This window comes from Lagenorhynchus albirostris, chromosome 2 (genome assembly GCF_949774975.1).
Source record: "Lagenorhynchus albirostris chromosome 2, mLagAlb1.1, whole genome shotgun sequence".
NCBI lineage: Eukaryota > Metazoa > Chordata > Mammalia > Artiodactyla > Delphinidae > Lagenorhynchus > Lagenorhynchus albirostris.
The window spans coordinates 142,657,224-142,683,553 of record NC_083096.1 but is presented as its reverse complement, the minus strand read 5'-3'; the positions used below and the strand labels follow the sequence as shown (position 1 = coordinate 142,683,553).

At 37.2% G+C, this 26,330-nt stretch overlaps 1 protein-coding gene across 1 annotated transcript in view; it reads right to left on the bottom strand.

The window, feature by feature from the left end:
* Positions 1–407: 407 nt before the first annotated feature.
* TUT4 (terminal uridylyl transferase 4) overlaps positions 408–26,330 on the bottom strand; it is a 143,301-nt gene continuing 117,378 nt past the window's right edge. The window contains exons 21-30 of the mRNA XM_060140062.1: positions 24,805–24,882; positions 24,476–24,653; positions 24,129–24,176; positions 23,958–24,040; positions 11,870–11,985; positions 10,717–10,940; positions 9,999–10,099; positions 6,421–6,868; positions 2,532–2,690; positions 408–1,056 (exon numbers count right to left, since the gene is read on the bottom strand). Of these exons, the coding sequence (XP_059996045.1) occupies positions 989–1,056; positions 2,532–2,690; positions 6,421–6,868; positions 9,999–10,099; positions 10,717–10,940; positions 11,870–11,985; positions 23,958–24,040; positions 24,129–24,176; positions 24,476–24,653; positions 24,805–24,882 (1,503 nt within the window). The 3' untranslated portion in view covers positions 408–988. The remainder of the gene's footprint in view (positions 1,057–2,531; positions 2,691–6,420; positions 6,869–9,998; positions 10,100–10,716; positions 10,941–11,869; positions 11,986–23,957; positions 24,041–24,128; positions 24,177–24,475; positions 24,654–24,804; positions 24,883–26,330) is intronic.

Here is a 26,330-nt window from a genome sequence, read left to right as displayed (position 1 = left end):
CTCAGTAAATAAGAATTACCTTCCCTCCACTAAACTCTACTTCAAAAGATCTGATTCAATTCTATTTCCAACACATAACTGTGCTAACTTTAGAATTCATTTTGTTTTGCACCTCAGTTTTCCCAATGATAAAATGAGATAGCATCTGCTTCTATCAACCTCATATGGGTGTTGTGAAGATCCAATAAAATAACATGAAAAGATTCTTAGATCTTTTTCTAAAACTATGATTTAGAATACTCTATTCAATGAGAGTAAAACAAATCTCTGAATTGTTACATTATATTCCTATCATCTAAACAACCAGATGAATTAACAAAATTTGACTCTTGTCAAAAAGATTTATTAACTTAAAATAGAATTACTTCAAATACAGACAAAAGCAAATTTCTGTTCAAGTTGGAATATTTTCAATATACAAGAATGTAAAAGAAAAAAATTCTAAATCTTCATGTTGAAGTTTTATTTTATTATTTTTTTTCCTTTTAAAAAGTTTTTGGCACTACAAGGTTCTGTAAAGAATAGAAGTGACAAATTTAAAACACATGAAAGTCTTTCCTAATTCTTAAGAACAATATATATAAAGTCTGAAGCAACCAAAGTATGAATACAGCTAATAGAAAATAAAGAATGTAATTTTTAAATTCTCTCTTTATACAATTCATCAAGGTTAAACAAAACATAAAATTCCCTTAAAAATAGGGTAATAAAATAGATGAAATTTGTATCACTCAATTCGGTGATACTAGTAAAAACTATAGTTCATATTTATATACAAATAATACAGTCTTTAAAAACAGTCTTAGAATTTAAATAAGCTATCTAAACGTGTTAAAATTTTAAATCAGGACCTGATTTGTTTTGCTTTCCATTAAATGTCACTTTTTCTGCTGAATGTAACTGACATTGAGGTACGGATACCCTTGAGACAGCAGGATTGGCTGGTTGCTGTGCATCGGTAGAGCAGCTGAAAGAAAATGGACTCGCATTACTCCGACACGTTTCCTCTTGGTGGGTGGGGACAACGCTCTCTACACCGACGGGTGGCACATCTGTCTGTTGGACACAACACAGACAGGAAACTGAAAGGCTTGTGCCTATTTATCTGACAACCTCTTAGAATTAACTGTAGCTAGTTCTCTTTTTTTCTATTTATATAGTAAAGAAGAGATGAAGCATGTCAAAACATTTAGTGGGGGGAGAAGGAGGAGGAGGGAAGGAAAATGTGGGTATGTGAAAGAAAATAGAGGAGACAAGAGAGATGGAGGGGAGGAATTAAGGGGAAAACATCCACCAGGGAAGAACTTCAGACTCTCCTCCTCCCCCAAAAGGGCTTGTATGACCAATAGTAATTTCCCTCAGCCCTAGTTCTTTGCTCAGAATAAACCAGCCATAGTTAAGGTTCTGCCATTCTATAATACAGCAATGCCCCACCAAGTACAATGGATAGTTTACGAAGGCTTAAGTGTATCAAGCCTGATAATCATACCAGGGGCTTCCCCTGAGAAGTTATTTTATTTAGTCAACATTCCCAGAATGCCTTTCTTTACTTTCTTGAACTCCTAGTTTAACTGTAGTGAACTCCTAGTTTAACTCTAGTGAACTCCTAGTTTAACTGTATCACTGATCACACTGAGTCACAACTCTGACTCTAGTTTTCTTAACTCCTAAGTTAACGAAGTGCTGAAGGCCAGATTCAGACATTCCCTATTTGAACTGAGATACTGCTGAGGCAAGTAGGTTAGATAAAATGCTATTCATTACTTAGATCAAAGCCATTATTGGTACATTAGTACCAAGAGAATATAATCAATTCTAATGTCATTCAAGTCTTAGTTTTACTAAACAAATTTGACTGTCACTACTCAACTCAAAAACTTCTACTGGATCCCCACCACTTACTAAGTCCAAACTCCTTCATAATATGGCCTCAGCCTACCTCCTCTAGCCTCATCACCTATACATTTTTCCATTTACCTCATCTAGTCCTATTATTTTCTCTTTTCTCTTTTTTCCCTATAGGAAAAAAGTTTCAGTGAAAAAAGTTCAGTATAATATGGATCACTTTTTTCAGTGAAAAAAGTTTTCACTGAGGCAAAACTAGTGACTTTGCATGTATTATGGCCTCAGCTAAGAACACTCCTCCTCTCTAATCTCTACATGATCTCTAGGAAAAAAATCCCATATCTCTTTCAAGATCTAGTTTGAATGTCAAAATCTTGTGCAATTTGATCCCTGGTGTCTATATTCTGCTCTCTCTGCTAGGGCAAAGTTAACTGATTCCTCTAAGCTCCTATTCTTGTCTATTTCACAGGTCTGGCTTTCCTAATAAAATATGCATTAAGTGCAAGGGCTTTATTTAATTCTTGCTTGAGCAATAAGCACCTAGCGCAGTCTGACACACAGTATGCTCTCTCAATAAATATTTACTGAATTCATAAATTTTCACTCCAAGAGCCTGGCCTTTACAAAGGCTCCTTGTCCCAGAACAAAACCCACCCAGCCTGTGACAAATACGTAAGCAATGGTACCTTGAGTATAGAAAGGTTTGTTGGGCTGAAATCTGGCATTTCCCTGATGCATGAAGTTCTGATGCAAACCATAAGGCCACGAAGCTGGGACAAGAGGGAAATGGGGTCGTGGTGCATGTTCCCAAGGAATTGGAGGATTTAGTCCTGGAAATCCTGGCTCTGCATTTCAACAATAAAGGAAAGACATATTTTAAAACATCACTTTGTTCATTCAAATATTCCTTCATTCCACAAAGATTTATTGAGTATCTACTACTGACCAAGAAATATGCTAAATGCAGAGGATACCAAAAAAAATTTTTTAAGGAATAAAAACACTGTAATTGTTCTCAAATTATTCATAAAGGAAACATTTAAGAAGACATACACAATAATATGTGGTAATTGCTATAACAGAGCGGTGGAAGGTGTCTAAAGTGAGGACTAACCCAATTGTTCAAGGACAGAGAAGGTTTTCCTAAAATGATGGACTAAATTGAGTGTTAAAGGACAAAGAACAAGTTATGCAAAATGGGACAAGGAGGACATTTTAGACAGAAGGAATAGTATGCTCAAAAGCCAGGAAGCCGGAAAATACAGCAAGTTTGGGAAGCTGCAAGACGATTGGCAATACAGAGACAGAGGTAAAGGAAGGCAGCGGTAAGAGAAAAGGCTGGACAGGTAGGTAGGATCTATATTTCAAAGAACCTTAGTACATCACTAAGGAGCTTAACATCTTATCCTAAAGGCAATGCCAACTACACCAGAATCAATTATATCTTGGCCTGGAAGGAGATCCTATTAGAAGCTGAGGCATTGTGGTGAAATAGCTGAAAACTTGGGCATTGGAGCCAAATAGGTCTAAGTTCAAATACCAGTTACAAAAATTACTAAGGTTTAATTATGAACCCCAGGTTGTTATGAGGATTAAATAAGATAACAAAAATAAAGTAGCCTACACAAATTATGTCATATTAAGCAGGAACTCAAAAAATATGAGTCCTATTCTTTCTATGGCAAACCACTCCCACCAATCTACTTCCCTTTAAGATCTATCTTTAAGTACGTCTTTCAAAGCACAGTAACCCCTGAATCTTCTGGATCATTTCTGGTGGCTTTTCTCATTCAGGATCACAATGTGGCAGGAAATAATCTAAAAGACACTATCCTTATTCACTAAACTTCCTAGCAGGAAGTTAGGAGGTACAGGATAGGGAGGAGTAGGGAGCAAGAAAACTGAAACCATACTCCTAGCCACACTCCTACCAAGCTCAGTCTTCTCAGGAGGTAACCAGGTAAACAAAGCAGCTGGTTCACTGCAAGTTCATAAAGCCAAGTTACAACTAAGAGCTAAAGCTGCAGAGCTCAGAGTTTACAAAAAATAAGACTGGGTATACAGTATTGAGGTCCTGACCAATTGAGAAATGTTTTAACATAAAAGGGTATCTTTTAGAATATCCTTCAATCTCTCTTGGCCATTTTTCCCAACCAAGTATTTTCATAATACAATTAAAGATAGTCTGAAAAATTATCATTAAAGATAATCTGAAAAATGGGGTAAAAACTACTCATACAACCTCCTACTCTAATACAGCCACTAGTATCATTTTAATATATCCCCATCCGGTCTCTCCATTTTTAACATAATGTTAACTTTAGCTGTAATATTAACTAGGAGTTGCGCACCTATCCAACAAATAATATTTGCTGTGTAACACTTTATTACATAATAATAATACATTATACAAATAATGTATCTACATCAGGCACTATACTGGACACCAGGGAGACAATGACAGGCAAGAAACAATTCATAACCTCTAAAAGTTCAGTCTAATGCATTATGCAGACAAGTAGACAGGCGATTTCAACACAGGAAGACAAGTGTTATAATATGGATATTAAGGAAACATGAAGGAGAGAAATGATACCTAACACAACTGGAAGACAGGATCAACAGGAATTAAAGACTTCCTGAAGAAAGTGATCTAAATTTTAAAACGGAGGATGAGTAAGTTAGCCAAGCTTTGGAGCAAAGGAGGAGGAGGTGAGAGTGAGCCGGAGAGTTAATTGAGAGGATATTCCAGGCAGAGGGAACAACTTAGGTAAACAATCAGGGGTAAGAGTACGGTGTGTTTGTAGGATGTTAATTAATTAGTTCATTAAGGCTGAAACAGAGATCAAGGAGGCAGGGAGAAGAAGGAGTTAAAACTGAGTCGATATATCAAAAGGCAAAGCACTGGGCCTGTCTTCATGGTTATATAACTCAGTGACTATCAAGATGCATATCATGGCATGCACACAATAAATATTTGTTGAATGAGAGAATCAGAGGCCACATTAGAATGGCCATGTATGACATATATCCTTTGTTCCTGGAAATTTAAATGAGTTCCCACATTCTGGAATTTCTGCTCAGCAAAATATATTACCTGTATTATTCCAAAGAGGTCTCAGCGCTTTAAGAAATAATATATATTTGCTTAAAATTATCACTAAAATTATTTTGAAAATTGATAAAGGGAAAGAATCAAGCTTTTAGTCTGCATTTCCTATACAAACAATATTTCAGGATAACCAAGCAGTTAATAAGGAAAAGAATCACAGACAAAAATTACAGAAGAATCACAAAGAGTAAATAGAAAATACTGATAACTGTTAAATCTGGGTAATGGGGGGGTCATTATACTTTAATCTCTCCTTTTGTGTACATTTCAAATTTTCCCTAGTAAGAAAAAATCTACATATAAAACTAGATGAATGGAATTTATCAACTATTTTTAAATATGCAAAGATTAAAAAATGACTGGATGGTAATACACCAAAATATTTCTGAGCAGTTCTGTCTAGGAATTGAGATTATATATGATTTTCTTTTTCAAATGCTCTACAAAGAATATGTATTACTTAGATATCAGTTAAAAAAAAACTATTCTTTCTTAAGCTACAAAGTGCTACTAATCTTTTTCTTTTTTAAAAATTGCTCCTTACTATAAGGGGACTTCCCTTGTGGTCCAGTGGTTAAGACTCCACGCTCCCAATGTAGGGGGCCCGGGTTCGATCCCTGGTCAGGGAACTAGATCCCGCATGCCGCAACTAAAAGAGCCCGCATGCTACAACTAAGACCTCACGTAGCCAGAGAAGTAAATAAATATTAAAAATAAAACAAACAAGTTAATTTATGCGCTTCCTGGTGGCGCAGTGGTTGAGAGTCCGCCTGCCGACGCAGGGGACACGGGTTTGTGCCCCGGTCCGGGAAGATCCCACATGCCGCAGAGCGGCTGGGCCCGTGAGCCATGGCCGCTGAGCCTGCGCAAGAGGCCACAACAGTGAGAGGCCCGCGTACCACCAAAACAGAAAAAAACAAAACAAAACAAACAAACAAAAAATTGCTCCTTACTAAAAGATAGTTAAGGGTCTAGGGCAAAGATTACAGGTTTTGAAGAAAGAAACTGGTTTAAATCTTGGATCACTATGATGATGATAGGATGATAGTTACTTAACCCTTCAATTTCCTCAACTGTAAAATGAATGCTAGTAATACCTACACCAAGCAAGACTGCAGCGAAAATTTAAAATAATAACAAAATAATAACTAAAATTTATGTTTATTACCTCATTTAATATTCACATCCCTGTGAGTTAGGTGCTATTAATTCACCTATTTTACAGATGAAACCCATGCACAGATTACGCAACTGCCCAATGCCACATAATAAATGGCAGAGCCAGGATTCATATCCAGGCAGTCTGAATCCACAGCCTATACTCTTTGTCTAATGTTATACTGCCCCTGCACAAATACTGCTTGCCATCTTTTTACTCACATTTATTTCCCAGGTTCAACCAATAATACCAATCATCCAACCTTTCTACAGACAGACAGATACAAAAGAAAAGGAAGGGTTACCCGAATTTCCCACTGTACCATTGTTCACCAGGGAATTTGGAGCCACAGTACGAGGCCAGTGTCCATCATGAGAGGAGCTAGGGATTGCCACAGGTCTGGCAGCAGGCTGTGCAAAGATGATGCTGGGATCGTTCAGGCCAATATTGCTGGGGGCGCTGCCTGGTGCAGAATGGATCACTGGGCCGTGAATAGGCCAGGATGGGGCAGGGATCTGGAGGGGGTGCATTGGCAACAATCCCATATTGTGCATGGGAGAATACTGAGCTGGTGGTGACTGAGGAAAGTTATACATAGGCATCTGGACCTGATGGGGGGGCTGGGCCCCCTGCTGAGGTGGGCCAAGCTTGGGTTGGGATCCTGGCTGAGATGGAGGCTGGGTAATGGCAGTGGATTGGGAAGAGTTCTGTGTAAATGGCTGGGGCTGAGGAGAATAAGATGGTGAATCAGACTGCAAAGAAAAAAAAAAACATTTTAAAATTAATTTACAAACATCTTAATTTTATAAAAGCAGAGATTATCAAAATATAAAACTATGGAGTTATTTTACTAGAATATTATAAATAGAACTCTATGATATACATAGTAACAAATAATAACAGAACCTCATTTTATATGAAGGCAGAGTTTTTCCCAAAGTTCTCAAACCCTCTCTCACAGAGGTTTTATCTCGTAAACCTTTTCACTGCCCAAAGAAGAGAGCCCAGACATCATACCCATCATGTAGAACCCACAATTCCAATTTTAACTAGAAATTTACATCTAAATATCTCAGAGTCACTTTCATTCAGCTCCTCAACAAGCATTTACTGAGTGTCAATTAAGTATTGGGGGGACTTCCCTGGTGGTGCAGTGGTTAAGAATCTACCTGCCAATGCAGGGGACACGGGTTAGAGCCCTGGTCCAGGAAGATCCCACATGCCATGGAGCAACTAAGCCCATGAGCCACAACTACTGAGTCCGTGTGCCACAACTACTGAAGCCCATGCACCTAGAGCCCATGCTCCACAACAAGAGAAGCCACCGCAATGAGAAGCCCAAGCACCACAACGAAGAGTGGCCCCGGCTTGCCGCAAATAGAGAAAGCCTGCCGGCAGCAATGAAGACCCAATGCAGCCAAAAACTAAATAAATAAAAGAAGTAATTTTATAAAAAAGAAAAAAAAAGAATTAAAAAAATTATGTACTGGGCATTGTTCTAGGTATTAAAAATATAATACTAACATGTATGCCCTCATAAAGCTTAAAGTCAATGGGGGAAAAGAGGAGGAACAGATAAAGTTTACATAAGCAATCACAATACAGTATAATAATTACTATGATAAACACTGTATAATATACAATGAAATCCCAGAGCAGGAACACCTAAACCCACTTTGGAGAAGGAGGGAAGATAAGATGAAGGAAAGTGGAAATCTTCCTGAAGGAAGTGACCTTTAAGCTGAGACTCAAGATAAATAGAAAACAGTCTGATAAAAGGGTAGAGATAAGGAAAAGGGAAGATTCAGTTAGAGGGAACAACATAATTAAAGGTTATAGGTACAAAAATACATGTCCTTTAAAAAAAAAAGTAATTGGAATCTGAAATGGTTGCCTAGGCTAGGGAAGCAAATGGTTGTAAGCTATTTTTTACAGATAGAAACAACAGGACCTTGTGACTGACTGGATGTGGAGGCTGAGGGAGGAGTAGTAGTTCAGGAAACTAGATAGATAGCAGGATCATTCAATGAGATGGAGAACACAGGAGGAAGAGGCAAACCTGGGGAGTTGGAAAGAAATATAAGCTACATTCTAGACATGTTGAAGCTGCAGTGCTTTGTGAGACCTCCAAATAGCAATGTTCATTAGTCAGACTCTTACCCAAATCTCAGGTGAGAAAAAAGTGAGTGCTAGAAGCAGAAGATGAAAGTCAGGGGCACCACAGGAAAGTGATTAGAGCACAGGGTTTGGAGACAGAACCTAAGGATACAAGTTCTGGTTCCAAGTGCCCGTTGACCTCATGTAAGAAACTTAAATCTCAGCTTCTTCACCCGTAAGGTATAAATAATAATAGAATCTACATCAGAGGTTTTTATGAAGATTAACTACAACAATATATGTCAAAAATATAAACACCAAATTCAGAATAGAAGATACATTTTAGTAGCAAGGAAGGGATGGTAGGAAGGCTTTAAGATGGGAACAGCATCCAAGAGGAATACATAGGGGTTGTCAACTGTGGGTAATATTTTAACAAACCAAAAACAACAAAGCATTAAGAATTGTTAAAACCTGGTGGTAGTGCATGGATGTTTATTATTTTCTATAATTTTTCAACATTTTAAAAATATTTTTAATAAGAAACAGGAAGAACGAATGCATATACAGCACACAGCACTCAACAAATATTAGTTAATATAACTGTTATTATATAACTTTTATGAAACTGTCAGGCCCATAGTAGTACATATTCAAATGTTTGAGGTAGGGTTAGTGGGCTCCTAAATGTTTTTCCAAGACAAGCCCTACTGCTGCTCTTCAAATTCTCTAAGAATTTTTTCTAAAATATAGATCACATCAGATTTAGCATGTTTTAACAGATAACAGCTTTGAAGCTACACAGACCTGGGTTTGAATCTTTTAATTTTTCTTATTCTCAGCTTCCCAATTTGTAAAATTTGATCATACCAATACCTACCACTTCACATGTCCATTCAAAGGATTAAATGTGACAATACGTGTGAAGCACTAAAAGCATAGTGTCAGATTTAGAGTAAGCATTCAGTTAGTATTTAACTATTAATTTAAAAAGTGCAAGGTGAATACAGATTTAGACAAAGGTTAGAGCAACTCAGCAAAGTTAATAGACCTGTGAGTCTGAACACTAATTAAATACTCCATCTTTCACAGGATATATTTCACTAGGTATCCATATCAGCGATGAGAAGACACACAAAATTTCAAGCAAGTGAAGTGCCATGCATGTACTGCCCTAACAGTACTAAACCCTTAATACATCTCAATTTTGGGGTCTATTTTTAATTAATGGTACTCATATTCTTCCATTATGCAAAAGCTAAAACATCAAAGTTATCACCTATTTTTTTTTTTTTTTTTTTTTTTTTGTGGTACACAGGCCTCTCACTGCTGTGGCCTCTCCCGTTGCGGAGCACAGGCTCCGGATGCGCAGGCTCAGCGGCCATGGCTCACGGGCCTAGCAGCTCCGCGGCATGTGGGACCTTCCCGGACCGGGGCACAAACCCGTGTCCCATACATCGGCAGGCGTACTCTTAACCACTGTGCCACCAGGGAAGCCCTATCACCTCATTTTAATCCAACCAACAACCTTATTTGGTAGTTACCTTATTTTACAAATAAGAAATAGGTTCACTGAAGTTAAGTAGCTTGCCCATAGATATAAACCCAGATCTACATTACTCCAAAAGTAATGCTCATTCTAGCTGATGTGCCTAGCAAGGACACCTCTATAAAGCACTGTGTAATCTGGAAGATTGTATTTACCAATCTGAAAGATCCTATCACCTACCAAAATTAGTACTATCTTCCTGCCAAGACCAACCCATCTACAGGCAGAGTACTTACACATTCTGAGGACTGTCTAGTCCTTATGGACTGATCACCTTGTTGTTGGGCTGAACCAGCCACTTGTTGGGCATTTACAAGATTGCGGACCAGCTGGGCTGCTAAGAGAAGACATCAAAAAGAAATTCAACAGATAAAGAAAATAACAGAGAAACGACAATCAATAAACTCTCTTCTTCAGTACAACAGTCTCAAATCTGAGATTTTATAAACTTGGACTTTTAAACTTATGATTATGTTAGTGAAGGACTTTTAACAACTCATTTTTTTTCTTGTTTGTTAAGCCATTTCTCAATCCTTAGAGCATTAAAAAAAAAAATACACTGGTCCTGGAAACAAGAACAAGTGTCATATTGCTTTTCTAAAGGAGACAATATATTTATTTAAGAAAATAACTTCTGCAATAAGAATCTGAATAACTGGAAATCATCACTTATATTTTGTTTTTTTCTTTCAATAAACTCTCATTTGGGTTTCTAATTCATGAAATTCCTTGTGATACATAACAGGAACAGATCTCCCTCTCTCATAAAAGCAGTGGGAAGAGATATAATTTCTCCTATATGTTCCCCCCAAAATCTCTCTCTCTTTGATAGATTGTTAAGGTCCAAAATCATACAGCTATGTTTAGAATAGAGAATAATCAGGGTCCTTAGAATGACACCAACATAAATGACTTTATTTCCACCAGAAACTATTTTTGGCCTTTTTTATTTACCTGCCACACTGCTATTCCTCTGACGGGCCAGCTTGACCTCTGGGCACTCCCTTCGCACATGTCCTGCATCTCCACAGATAAAACATCTGAGGTCTCTGGGGTCTCTAAAGTCTCGAGTGTCGTGGAGGTCTCGGGGGTCAAGAAGGTCTCGGGAGTCTTTCTCCTCTTCATTCCCTTCCTTCTCTTCTTCACTGTCTTTCTTCTTTAGTCTAAACAGTAAACTGCTGATACCAATAATGTGGGGCTAGGGACTTATAAACTGAATGAACTACAGAACAAACTAAACTATACAAGAGTCTCACAATAAAGGGATTAATGTGCCCATCATTTCATGCATCATTTTGAAGGCAAGGTTCTCACATTTATAGTACACCTACTCATATGGCAGAAACTGGGTACTCTAGTAGTTTTATAATACAATATCAATTTTTAATATTTAGTATCAAATTTTAATCTTGTTAACAATCCTTAGAGGTTGGTATTTACTATCTCCATTTTATAGAGGAAGACACTTGAGGTTTAGAGAAGGTAAGTGTCTTCTCTAAATTTAACAAAGAGCAGTGACGGAAACTAGGAGTTTACTCTGTCTGAAAAGTTCTAAGCTCTTTATATTAGGCAAGACTTGATGACTAAAGAAGGGATTATCCTGGCCTATTAACATAGTATATAGAACGTAGTAAAGTATATTTCATAGATGTATTTTCAGGGGGCACAGAGGATGTATATTCCTTAAGGTAAATATTATATAGGCATATCTCACAGCATATACCTCAAAGATTCAATTAATTATATTTTAATTATTGGTTTTCATAACTGTGAGGTCCTCAGCAAGAACCCCATATCTTGTTCTTTTATTCCCCTTCGATTCTAGCACAGTTTCCAGCACACAGTAGGTGTTAATAAATGCTTCTTCAGTTAAAAAAAAAAACCTGAGTGAATTAATGAATAAATGAACAAATAAATATCATGAGACACCACTGTACCAGAAATAAATCCCACTCTTTCACAAAATGCCACTCAAACATATATTGACCTAAAGGTTCAACTGAAAGCCCTGAACTTTCTCAACTTAAACATATCTGAACACAGTCATAGCTTCAATTTGTCTCACATTTATTTTCCCTGCAATGTTGATACATAATCATTTGCCAACCTTCTCCTTTTAGGGCAGTCTTTCATGTAGTGGCCTATTTTTCCACACACACGGCAACATCGATCATTGGGAGCCAGTTCTCCATCTGTTAGTACTCTGGAATCAAAGAAGTACTCCTAGGGAGAAAATACAACTTTACTAGGAAAAAAATCACTAAAAACTTTTGAATCCAAATGGAAAGCAGACTAAGACGCAAAAGTGATTTTTTGAAGAAGGAAATAAATACCAACAAATATTTCACTGAACTAAAACCATGATATGAAAACAAGATTCAGAATTATCATCATCAATATCACAGCTGCTAACAGTGCTAACCACTACACAGCCACATTATTTGCTCATTCATCTGTAGCATCTTTGTGTAATATCTCAATGAAAGTAGATATTATTTCCATGCTCATTTTATAGATGAGGAAACTGAGGCTCAGAAAATTCAAGTCGTTTGCCCACAGAAAAACGCTGGTAAGTAGCAGATAAAGGATTTAAAGCTAAGTCTGCCTGATTACAAAGCTCATGTTTTCTGCCCCACCAGCCTACTTCCAGAAAGGAATCATTCTCTTTACAAGACCTCTATGTAAAGAAATCAATTCTCTGGTTTATTTAAAATATCACTGGATTTGCATTCAACATTTCAATAATATATAACATTTACTATATAAAGTAGAATATACCTAAAAAGATTGTAGAGAACCAGTAAGAATTAAATCATTTTCCCAAGTCTTAGAAGAATCAGGCTCGTTTTTGCTTTATCCTACTACCTTGCTTATGCTTCTAAGCTTTACCTCAGTTTTGCACTATCACAGAGACTAGTTTTTCCTGATAGTACCCATATTTTTGGATGGCAAGAGAACATGTCCACTTAGCACTCTTTGATTTCTTCCTTAAATCTATCTAATGTCAGGGATAAAGTAATAAGAAACACACTGACTGGGATGGCTATTAAAAAAGAAAAAAGACAGTAACAAGTATTGGTGAGGATGTGGAAAAACTGCAACCCTCATATATTGCTGGTGGGAATATAAAATAGCACAGCTCTGTTAGGAAACAGTTTGGCAGCTCCTCAGAAAGTTAAACATAAACTTATCAAAATGACCCAGCAATTCTACTGTTATACATCCAAAAGAAATGAAAACATATATCCACACAAGATTTGGTACACAAATATTCACAGCAGCACTACTCATAATAGCCAAAAAGTAGAAACAATTCAAATTTCCAACAAACTGATAGGAATGAATAAATAAAACATAATATAACCATACAACTGAATATCATTCAACTATAAAAAAAATGAAGTACTGATACACGTTACAACATGAATGAACCCTGAAAACATTCTGCTAAATGAAAGAAACCAGTCACAAAAGGCTACATATTCTTTGATTCCATTTTCATAAAATGTCCACAGCAGGCAAATCTACAGTTGTGAGACGAAAAAGGAATGAGGATTGACTGCTAATGAGGACAGGAGTTTCCTTGAGAGAGGACGAAACATTCTAAAACTAGATGTAGTGATGGTTGCACAATCCTGCAGATATACTGAAAACCAATGAATTGCTCACTTTATATAGATGAACTGTACAGTACATGAATTATTTCTCAGTAAAGTTCTATTTCTAAAAAAGGATGCAATATAATTCTATACATTTACTATTGATGAAACCAATGTAATTAATTAAAATCTTCATCATCATATTTTCTGACAGGACAAAATGAAGGCCTTTCTCAGTTCACCCAGTTGCTTATGGCTGAAACCTAGGAATCACCCTGAACTTATTCTCCTTAACGCATCACCTCTAATTAATCACCAGGTTGTATCCATTCTACTCCTGAATATCTATCTCTTTAGATATTCTTCTTTCTTCAGCCCACCGTCCTAGTTAATGTGGCCTAGACCTGGGGTCAGCAAACTTCTTCTGTAAAGAGCCAGAAAGTTAAAATTTTAGGTGCTGTGGTAAAATTGAAGGTATTATATAGGTACTTATATAACAAAAGAGAAAGCAAATTTTCACAAATTTTTTTATTGAAGAATTTCAAAATATACTAACAATAATAGAGTGTAATTTTTTATATAAGTTTATTAATTAGAAAAAAAAGGATACTTTCTGGGGGAACCATTTTGCTTAACTGGGGTTCAAAGTTAGTGTTCCCTATCATTAAAACAGAAGGCAAATGTTCATTTGTTAATGCTAATCTGCAATTATATTTTTAAGTATTTCATCTTTGAAAATGTTTTTCACAGATGAAGAAGTTGAAGATTTAAGGTAAAGAGAATACAAATGGATCTAGAGTGCATATAGAAGGACTAGTCTCTGATAAAGAAGAGATATCTGGTGATTGGCCAGCAAAATGGCGGAGCAGAATGACATGAGCTCACCCCTTCTTACAAAAATACCAAAATCACAACCAACTGCTGAACAACCATCAACAAAAACATAAAATAAAAAACACACTGGAACCTACCCAAAAAGATACCCTACATAAAAAGACAAAGAAGAAACCACAACAAGATGGTAGGTGGGGTGCAATCACGGTAAAAATCAAATCCAATATCTACTGGGTGGGCAACCCACAAACTGGAAATTAACTATACCACAGAAGTTCTCCCACAGGAATTAAAAGTCCTGAGCACCACATCAGGCTTCCTAGCCTGGGGGTCTGGTAATGGGAGGAGGAGCCCCCCGAGAATCTGTCTTTGAAAGCCAGTGGGGTTTGACTGCAGGAATTCCACAGGACTGGGGAAAACAGAAACTCCACTCTTGGAGGGCATACACAAGATCCCATGCCGGACCAGGACCCAGGGAAAAAGGCAGTGACCTCGTAAGAGACTGGGCCTGATCTACCTGCTAGTACTGGAGGGTCTCCGGAGGAGGTGGGGGGCAGCTGTGGCTCACTGAGGAGACAAAGACACTGGCAGCAGCAGTTCTGGTGAGCACGCATTGGCATGAGCCCTCCTGGCGACTCCATTTCCTCCCCAAGACCTAGCCCCACAAAACAGCCTGTAGGCTCAAGTGCTGGGACGCCTCAGGCCAAACAACCAACAGATGGGAATACAGCCCCACCCATCAACAGACAGGGTGCTTAAAGTCTTCCTGAGCACAGCCCTGCCCACTAGAGGGACAAGCCCCAGGCCCACCCACAACAGGGCAGGAACTAGACCCTCCCACCAGGAAATCTGCACAACCCTCTCAGACAGCCTCATCCACCAGAGGGCAAACAGCAGAAGCAAGAAGAACTACAATCCTGCAGCCTGCAGAACGGAAACTGCAATCACAGAAAGTCAAGACAAAATGAGACAGCAGAGGAGTATGCCCCAGATGAAGGAACAAGACAAAACCTCAGAAGAACAACTAAGTGAAGTGGAGATAGGCAATCTACCAGAAAAAGAATTCTGAGTAATGATAGTGAAGATGATCCAAGATCTTGAAAAAAGAATGGAGGCACAGACTGAGAAGATGCAAGAAATATTTAACAAAGACCTAGAAGAACTAAAGAACAAACAGAGATGAACAATACAATAACTGAAATGAAAAATGTAAAATATATAGGAATCAATAGCAGAGTAACTGAGGCAGAAGAACAGATAAGTGAGTTTGGAGACCGAATAGTGAAAATCACTGCCATGGAACAGAATAAAGAAAAAAGAATGAAAAGAAATGAACACAATCTAAGAGACCTCTGGGACAACATTAAATGCACCAACATTCACATTATGGGGTCCCAGAGGAAAACAGAGACAGAAAGGACTTGAGAAAATATTTGAAGAGATAATAGCTGAAAACTTCCCTAATATGGGAAAGGAAACAGTCACCCAAGTCCAGGAAGGGCAGAGAGCCCCAGGCAAGATAAACCCAAGGAGGAACACACCAAGACACATAGTAATCAAACTGACAAAAATTAAAGAAAAAGAAAAAATACGAAAAGCAACAAGGGAAAAGCAACAAATAACATACAAGGGAACTCCCATAAGGTTATCAGCTGATTTCTCAGCAGAAACTCTGCAGGCCAGAAGGGAGTAGCATGATATATTTAAAGTGATGAAAGGGAAGAACCTACAACCAAGAATACTCTACCCAGCAAGACTCTCATTCAAATTCAATGGAGAAATCAAAAGCTTTACAGACAAGAAACAGCCAACAGCATTCAGCACCACCAAACCAGCTTTGCAATGAATGCTAAAGGAGCTTCTCTAAGTGGAAAAGGCCACTACTAGAAACAAGTAAAGGTAGGAAATTATTTGCACACAAATATGATGTCAAAACCAGCAATTGTGCGAAGAAAAGAGCACAAATGCAGGACATTGGAAATGCATTTGAAATTAAGAGACCAGCAACTTAAAACAATCTTGTTTATATGTAAACTGCTAATTGAAATCTCATGGTAATTGCAAACCGAAAATCTACAACAGATACACACACACACACACACACACACACACACACACACACACAAAGAATCCAAACACAACACTAAAGTTAGTCATCCAATCACAAGAGAAAAGAACAAAAGAGGAAGGGAATAAACAAGACCTACAAAAACAAATCCAAAACAACTAAGAAAATGGCAATAGGAACATACATATCAGTAATTACCTTAAAGGTAAATGGATTAAATGCTCCAGCCGAAAGAAACAGACTGGCTGAATGGATACAAAAAAGAGACCCACTTCAGATCTAGGAACACATACAGACTGAAAGTGAGGGGATGGAAAAAGGTATTCCATGCAAATGTAAATCAAAAGAAAGCTGGAGTAGCAATATTCATATCAGACAAAAAAGGCTTTAAAATAAACACTGTTACAAGAGACAAAGGACACTACATAATGATCAAAGGGTCAATCCAAGAAGAAAATATAACAATTATAAATATATATGCACCCAACATAGGAGCACTCCAATATATAAGGCAAATACTAACAGCCATAAAAGGAGAAATCAACAGTAACACAATAATAGTGGGGGACTTTAACACTCCACTTTCATCAATGGACAGATCATCCAGACAGAAGATCAATAAGGAAACACAGGCCTGAAATGACACATTAGACCAGACTGACTGAATTGATATTTACAGAGTATTCCATCCAAAAGCAGCAGAATATACATTCTTCTCAAGTGCACATGGAACATTCCCCAGGACTGATCACAAGCTGGGCCACAAAATGAGCTTCGGTAAATTTAAGAAAATTAAAGTCATATCAAGTGGGACTTCCCTGGTGGCACAGTGGTTAAGAATTCACCCGCCAATTTAGGAGACCTGGGTTTGATCCCTGGTCCGGGAAGATCCTACATGCCGCAGAGCAACTAAGCCTGTGTGCCACAACTACTGAGCCTGCACTCTAGCACCTACGAACCACAAATACTGAGCCCATGCACCACAACTACTGAAGCCTGCATCCCTAGACCCCGTGCGTTGCAACTACTGAGTCCACATGCTGCAACTACTGAAGCCCGTGTGCTCTAGGGTCTGTGTGCCACAACTACTGAAACCCACACGCCTAGAGCCCATGCTCCGCAACAAGGGAAGCCACCACGATGAGAAGCCTGCGCACCTCAACAAAGAGTAGCCCCTGCTCACCACAACTAGAGAAAGCCTACATGCAGCAACAAAGACCCAAGACAGCCAAAAATAAATAAAATAAAGTAGTTAATTAAAAAAAAATCACATCAAGCATCTTTGCTGACCATATGCTATGAGATTAGGAATCAACTATAAGAAAAAAACTGTAAGAAACACAAACTCGTGGAGGCTAAACAATATGCTACTAAACAACCAATGGATCACTGAAGAAATCGAAGAGTAAATAAAAAAATACCTAGAGTCAAATGAAAATGAAAGCACAATGATCCAAAACCTATGGAACAGGTAAAAGCAGTTCTAAGAGGGAAGTTTATAGCAACGCAATCTTACCTCAGGAAACAAGAAAAATCACAAATAAACAACCTAACCTTATATCTAAAGCAACCAGAGAAAAACAAACAAAACCCAAAGTTAGTAGAAGGGAAGGAACAACAAAGATCAGAGCAGAAATAAATGAAATAGAAAAGAAGAAAACAACAGAAATGATCAATGAAACTAAATGCTGCTTCTTTGAAAAGATAAACAAAACTGATAAACCTTTAGCCAGACCCATCAAGAAAAAAAAGAAGAGGGCTCAAATCAATAAAATTAGAAATTAAAAAGGAGAAGTTACAACAGACACCACAGAAATACAAAGGACCATAAGAGACTACTACAAGCAACTATATGCCAATAAAATGGACAACCTGGAAGAAATGGACAAATTCTTAGAAAGGTACAATCCCCCAGGACTGAACCAAGAAGAAACAGAAAATATGAACAGACCAATCACAAGTACTGAAATTGAAACTGATTAAAAAACTCCCAACAGGGACTTCGTTGGTGGTCCAGTGGTTAAGAATCTTCCTTCCAAGGCAGGGGACGCAAGTTCGATTCCTGGTTGGGGAACTAAGATTCTACATGCCGCGGGGCAACTAAGCCCACACGCTGCAACTACAGGACCCACACGCTCTGGAGCCTGCGCGCTACAACTACAGAGCCCACGTGCCACAACTAGAGAGCCTGTGTGCTGCAACTACTGAGCCTGCATGCTCTGGAGCCCATGTGCCACAACTAGAGAGAAGCCCACATGCCGCAATAGAGCTGGCACGCTGCAACAAAAGATCCCACGTGCCTCAACTAAGACCCGATGCAGCCAAAAATAAATAAATAAATATTAAAAAATAATGATAATAAAATAAAAAACTCCCAAAAAACCAAAGTCCAGGACCAGATGGCTTCACAGGCAAATCCTATCAAACAGAGAAAACACCTATCCTTCTGAAACTATTCCAAAAAATTGCAGAAGAAGGAATACTACCAAACTCATGCTATGAGGCCACCAACACCCTAAAACCAAAACCAGACAAATATACCACACACACAGAAAAAAAATTACAGGCCAATATCACTGATGAACATAGACACAAAAATCCTCAACAAAATATTAGCAATCCAAATCCAACAATACATTAAAAGGATCACACACCATGATCAAGTAGGATTTATTCCAGGTATGCAAGGATTTTTCAGTATATGCAAATCAATCAGTGTGATACACCACATCAACATATTGAAGAATAAAAACCATATGACCATCTCATAAGATGCAGAAAAAGCTTCTGACAAAATTCAACATCCATTTATGATAAAAACTCTCTAGAAAGTGGGCATAGAGGGAACATACCTCAACATAATAAAGTCCATATATGACAAACCTATAGCTAACATCATACTCAACCATGAAAAGCTGAAAGCATTTCCACTAAGATCAGGAACAAGACAAGGATATCCACTTTCGCCACTTGTATTCAACATAATTTTGGAAGTCCTAGCCATGACAATCAGAGAAGGAAAAGAAATAAAAGGAATCCAAATTGGAAAAGAAGTAAAACTGTCACTTTTGCAGATGACATGATACTACACATAGAAAACTCTAAAGATGCTACCGGAAAACTATTAGAGCTCATCAATGAATTCGGTAAAATTGCAGGATACAAAATTAATACACAGAAATCTCTTGCATTTCTATATACTAACAACAAAAGATCAGAAAGAGAAATTAAATAAACAATCCCACTTACCATTACATCAAAAAGAATAAAATACCTAGGAATAAACCTACCTATAGAGACAAAAGACCTGTCCTACGAAAACTATAAGACACTGATGAAAGAAATCAAAGATGACACAAACAGATGCAGAGATATATCATGTTCTTAAATTGGAATAATCAATATTGTCAAAATGACTATACTACCCAAGGCAATCTGCAGATTCAATGCAATCTCTATCAAATTACCAATGGCATTTTTCACAGAACTAGAACAAAAAAATTTTAAACTTGCATGGAGACACAAAAGAACCTGAATGACCAAAGCAATCTTGAGAAAGAAAAACGGAGCTGGAGGAATCAGGATCCCTGACTTTGGACTATACTACAAAGGTACAGTCATCAAAAGAGTATGGTACTGGAACAAAAACAGAAATATAGTTCAATGGAACAGGACAGAAAGCCCATAAATAAACCCACACACCTATGGTCAATTAATTGATTACAAAGGAGGCAAGACTACACGATGGAGGAAAGACAGTCTCTTCAATAAATGGTGCTGGGAAAACTGGACAGCTACATGTAAAGAAATGAGATTTGAACATTCCTTAATACCATATACAAAAATAAACTCAAAATGGATTAAAGATCTAAATGTAAGACCAGATACTATAAAACTCTTAGAGGAAAACATAGGCAGAACACTCTTTGACATAAATCACAGAAATACCTTTCCCAAGCCATCTCCTAGAGTAATGGAAATAAAAAAATAAACAAACAAATGGGACCTAATGAAACTCAAAAGCTTTTGCACAGCAAAGGAAACCATAAACAAAATGAAAAGACAACCCACAGAATGGGCGAAAATATTGGCAAATGATGTGACCGACAAGGGATTAATCTCTAAAATTTTCAAACAGCTCATGCTGCTCAATATCAAAAAACAACCAACCAAGGGGTTTCCCTGGTGGTGCAGTGGTTAAGAATCCGCCTGCCAATGCAGGGGACACAGTTTCGAGTCCTGGTCCGCGAAGATCCCACATGCTGTGGAGCAACTAAGCCTGTGCGCCGCAACTACTAAGCCTGAGCTCTAGAGCCCATGAGCCACAACTACTGAAGCCCGTACACTTAGAGCCCGTGCTCCGTGACAAGAGAAGCCACCGCAGTGAGAAGCCTGTGCGCTGCCACGAACAGTTGCTCCCGCTCACTGCAACTAAAGAAAGTCCATGCACAGCACGAAGACCCAATGCAGCCAAAAATAAAATAAATTAAAAAAAAACCCAATCAAAAAATGGGCAGTAAAACTAAACAGACATTTCTTCAAGGAAGACATACAGATGGCCAAGAGGCACAAGAAAAGATGCTCAACATTGCTAATTATTAGAGAAATGCAAATCAAAACTACAATGAGGTATCACCTCACACCAGTCAGAATGGCTATCATCAAAAAACCCACAAACAATAAATGCTGCAGAAGGTGTAGAGAAAAGGGAACCCTCTTACATTGTTGGTGGGAATGTAAATTGGTACAGCCAGTATGAAGAACAGAATGGAGGTTCCTTAAGAAACTAAAAATAGAGTTACCATAACATCCAGCAATCCCAATCCTGGGCATATATCCAGAGAAAAACATAATTTGAAAAGATATATGCACCCCAATGTTCACTGCAGCACTATTTACAATAGCCAAGACACAGAAGCAACCTAAATGTCCATCAACGGATGAATGGATAAAGAAGATGTGGTACATATATATAATGGAATATTACTCAGCCATTAAAAAGAACAAAATAATGCCATCTGCAGCAACATGGATGGACCTTGAGATTATCATACGAAATGAAGCAAGTCAGACAGAGAAAGACAAATATCATATGGTATTGCTTATATGCAGATTCTTTTAAAAATGATACAAATGAACTTATTTACAAAACAGAAATAGACTCACAGACTTAGACAACTTACGGTTACCGGGGAGGAAGGGTCGGGGGGAAGGATAGATTGGGTGTTTGGGATTGACATGTACACTTTGCTATATTTAAAATAGATAACCAACTGTATGTATCTGTACAAGGACCTACTACTGTATAACACGGGAACGTTGCTCAATATTCTGTAAAAACCTAAATGGGAAAAGAATTTGAAAAAGAACAGATACATGTATATGTATAACTGAATCACTTCGCTGTACACCCGAAACTAACAGAACACTGTTAATCAACTATGCTCCAAAATGAAATAAAATTTTAAAAAAAGAAGAGATATCTGAAGATGTAAGCAGATTTATAGATCTGGTAGCAGAAAGTTGAAGGAGTATCTATCTATCTAATATCATCTTTGTCTCAAAGGGAAAACATGTGAGCGTGAGAAAGGCAGAGTAGAAAGATAGGACAAAGCAAAATGGGTACTGAATTTTGAGTAAAATAAATAAAATCTGAAATAGTTTTATTGAATGCGAGACACAGGTAACTAAAGAAATGTAGTAAGAATCTCAGATAGTATTGAAGGTCCAGTTGAGGCTGATGAACATTAATTTATAGTTGTGCTATATAAATAAAACTGCCTAGCTTTAAGATTTTTTTCCATCAGTGCTTAGCCCAAGCATAGAGAGACGGTGGATGGCTGAGTTCATGTTAAGGTTAAACACATAATGGTGCAAAAGAAGGACAATGGTACAAAGGAATATAAGGTATATGCTGGAGGTACCAGGGAATCTGTTTAAATGGGGGAAAAAATAAAGACAGCAGATAGCTGATAGATTGGGAAAAAATGTGTCAATATGTCGGAGGACCTAGTGAATAGAAGCACAGTTGAAGTGGGAATGTTCGAGTGAGCAAGAAAGGTGAAAGAACAGAAAATATACTTGTCTTCATCTTCATTAGAATCTAAGGGGATGAAACACATCTACTTTGTATGCTGTTATAATCCCAGTACATAGCAGAGAAATAGGTAAATGGTAGAAATTCAGTAAATATGTGTTGAAAGAATAAACTTTACTATGGAAAATATAAGCATGAAAGACTATGTAACAAGGTTATTTTTCTACTATATCAGTTATAACACTGATATCAACCTAAATGTCCATCAAAGGAGAATAGTTAAACTGGTATATCCAAGCTATAAAATACCACATATTGACTTTATAACAGAATAAAGTAGATTAAAAGATGATTGGCAGATCCACAGGCCCTTTGTGACAGGCTCCAAACTGATGTTTGGTTCTTACACCAAATCACATTCAAGACCAAAGAGTCTGATATCTATGACGACTACTTATAACATACTGAATAATTAAGAGTTACTAAAATTTTGTATTCACAGACTAAATTAGCACATTTCCAATTTACCGAGGACACTACATTAGTATTTTACTAAAAAGTCTGACTGCACGAAACTGCTAGGTTCCTACCAAACATATGCACATACACACACGAATAGAGTTCCCACAATTTTCAGGTAAAATGCTTTATCAGTGCATCACCAGATTTGTTGTGATCTGACTGTGCTTTTCATTTACTGCTATTTTAATTAATATGTTAGTAAAATTACTGTTGTATTTTCCTTTTGTTAGACATTTTGTTCCTGCAAGAATTTTGTGTTGTTTCAAATTTCCTGTTATTTTATTTCCATTATAATTATTATCCCCCCCACCCCCTATTAGGCAGGACTATCAAAAATGTTCCACGGGGAAAAAGCTCTAGATTTTTTCTGCTTTTCTTACCCCACAACCCAAGAAAGAGTGATGAAACTGGACTGAACAAGATCAAGGATATTCATTATGCAAAAACAGAGACCTGGTTTCTCTTTTGAGATTTCTTCTCATTTCTTTCACTGTGAAACTATGACATCCTCCCATTAGAAACCAACCCAAAACCAGAGTAAGACCAAGAGGAATGGGGGACGCTACACCACCCATTTCAGGCAAAAAGAATCCTCTTAGTTCCATGCTAATTCAGCTTACCAAGGGCTACACCAAAATTACAAGCAGAAGCCTCAGCAAATAAAGTATTACTTCAGTGTTGACCTCTCTGTTTATATTTTCATCAAGATTTCTAGAGACAGAAGAGAGGCAGTAGGCAGAACCTCACATTCAAAATTAAAGGATCTTGAGTCTTGACTATCCACCTGCATTTGTTCAACAAATGTTTATTTGATGCATCCTATGTGCCAGAAATTATGACAGGCACTGGAAATACGATGGTGAACCTTACAGACATGGACCCTGTCCTCAGGGAGCTATATAGTCTAGTGGGGGATACAGAATTTAACAAATAGATTAAATAAATAAACAAAATTTAGCAAATATATATCTCACTATAGACTATGATAAGTGCAATAAGAACAAATAGATCCGGCACAGCCAAATAAATAACACCAACTTGGAACAGGATTAGGTTTCTTGTACTACAAAAAAAAAAAAAAAAAAATTCTATAAGGAAAAAGAAAAGATTCAGAATTCAAATTATGTAAACTTACAGCTTCTCTGCCAATGAGTGGATAAAAGGGGGTACCAAAAAGTTTCCTTCCATTGATAAATGCTTTCATGATGAAATTGGTCACTATTGAAGAAAGAAGAAAAACAATAAAGATGCAGACCTTAATGTGTAAGAGCTTTAAAAGTAGGGGATTTCTATATTTAAAACTTACTTTTTCTAGAAACTCCAGCACCAAGGTTATGATTCAAATCAAAAGGGTCTAGAAAAGAAATATTTTATTTTTTATTTAAGAATTATGCTCGTTGTAACATAAATATAGTTAGTAGCCATAACTAGAGTTTAACTCTACGTAACTCAGACCATCAAAGTCAGAAAATTATTCTTTTATAATTATAGATTAAAGGATGGAAACTGATAAAAACCAAGAGGAAGAATCTTCCAAATTCTAATGTGTTTCAGTTTTCCCCTCAGTGTCACTGGCCAAATAAAACTCTGGCTTTTTGTTCTGTTTTGCTCTGTTTCATGTTGTTCCTGAATTAATATCAGCTGAATGATTACCTTCAATAGCAATGCATTTGGATGTCCACTGCTTCTCAAAAGTTGTCAATAGCTTTTTCTGCCGAATGCTAATTACATATTCTTTGAAATCAAATTCTTCAGTATAGAAGCGAAGTAGTCCCAACCAAAGCTCTCCTAATGTTTCTGTGTTCTTTCCAAGTGAAGGTAAACGTTTTTTCTACAGGTGAGAAAAAAGAAAGGAGAGAGACATGTCTATACTTATCCAAAGTATGGACCCCCAAGTCCAAGTAAAATTATTAAATTAAATTATGCAAATCCTAACATGCATCTGTGAGCATTCCATAACATAAAAACTATGAAAAAATTACCAGTTCTTCTGTTTTATCAAAGAAAAAAGCATTCCATCCATCAACCATTCTCTGTGGAATCTGTTTTCCATCAAAGATCTGCATTAAAAAATCAATTCTACTATTAGATTTCAAGCCATCCAACCTAAAAGCCTAAATACCCTCATATCATTTTAGAATTTACGTATAATAGACATAGTGAAGCACTTATTCCAAAAGAAACAGTCAAGATGGTATAATCTGATGTCAAGTTATTAATGAATAAAATGTATCTGAAAGACCAAAGCTCGGAAAGGATATCTTAAGAACCTCAGACTCTCCAAACGATACATTTGATATTATCTATTTGGCTATCAAAACACATCCAGCCCAAGTTTAATGAAGTAAAGCTAAAGAAAAATCAGATGAAAACAGCATTTTCATCAAAGGATCACAGACACAGAAATACATAAGAGATAATACTTATTGATTGTACACCTTAAAGGAAATTGAAGAAGCTATTTGTTATGGGGAAGGGCTCTAGTACCTTTAATCAGTTATCTGTATCAGATGAGGTTGAAAAGGGCCAGGACACTGATTTTTTAAAACAGAAAATTAGGTAGCTTTCCTTGACATTTTGATAAAGATCGTGAAATCTTCATGATTAATTATGAGTAGTAATTCACTGTCCTAAGGAAAGGGGGGAAGGTAATGCTACTTTACTAGAAGAATTCCACAAGGTGACTGTACAGGCACAACTGACCTCTACAAGCAATTTTGAGACTTATTTTCTATAGGAGTTTTAAGAAAGAGATGCAATAAAGTAAAAAGTTGGAGTAAATTCAGAGTCAGCAGACCTCATTTCTAGTCTTAGTCCTGCCAAGTAGTGATTCTGGACAAGACAATTATCCTTCCAAATCCTCAGTTTTCCCAATGAAAATAAGAGATTAGCTTAATTAGGTCAGTTTTCTTCAAATTTTATTTTTCTTTTAAGCTGTAGAACCCCTTCCTAAAATGGAACCTTCCTGTAAGTTCAACATGTAAAACAGATAAAAACAGAGGTACTCTGATAAAAGCCTGAGTGGAGAAAACTATACGTTATCTTTTCCTTCCTCCACTCCTCACATATACACTATTGAGCTCCTAGAGCTTACCAAAACATACTTTAAAACCACTAGATAAGGTTGTCCCCATGGCTCCTTCATAGATTAAGATGCTATTATACAAGCTGCCTCTTTAGACCTTGATTACTTTAACAGAATCCTTACTTTTGAGAAACAACCAACATCCAAACCCAATTATGCTGGCTAATAACACAGTAAATGACCTGTGGGTTTTGGAGGGCATTTAATCACTGATTTGCCACCTGTTTTAATGAACTCTCATATTTCATAGTGCCTAACTCTCCACTCTGTTTCAGCCCTTAGAAGTACTAATACTAGCCTCTCTTTCTTTTGCACACACACAACACATTTACCTTCTCTTTCTGTTTCTCTCTTTTCTTTCTCTCAATAGCAATCATCCTCTACTCAAGCACTCAAGCCTTCTCTCTAAAACCTCACCAAACA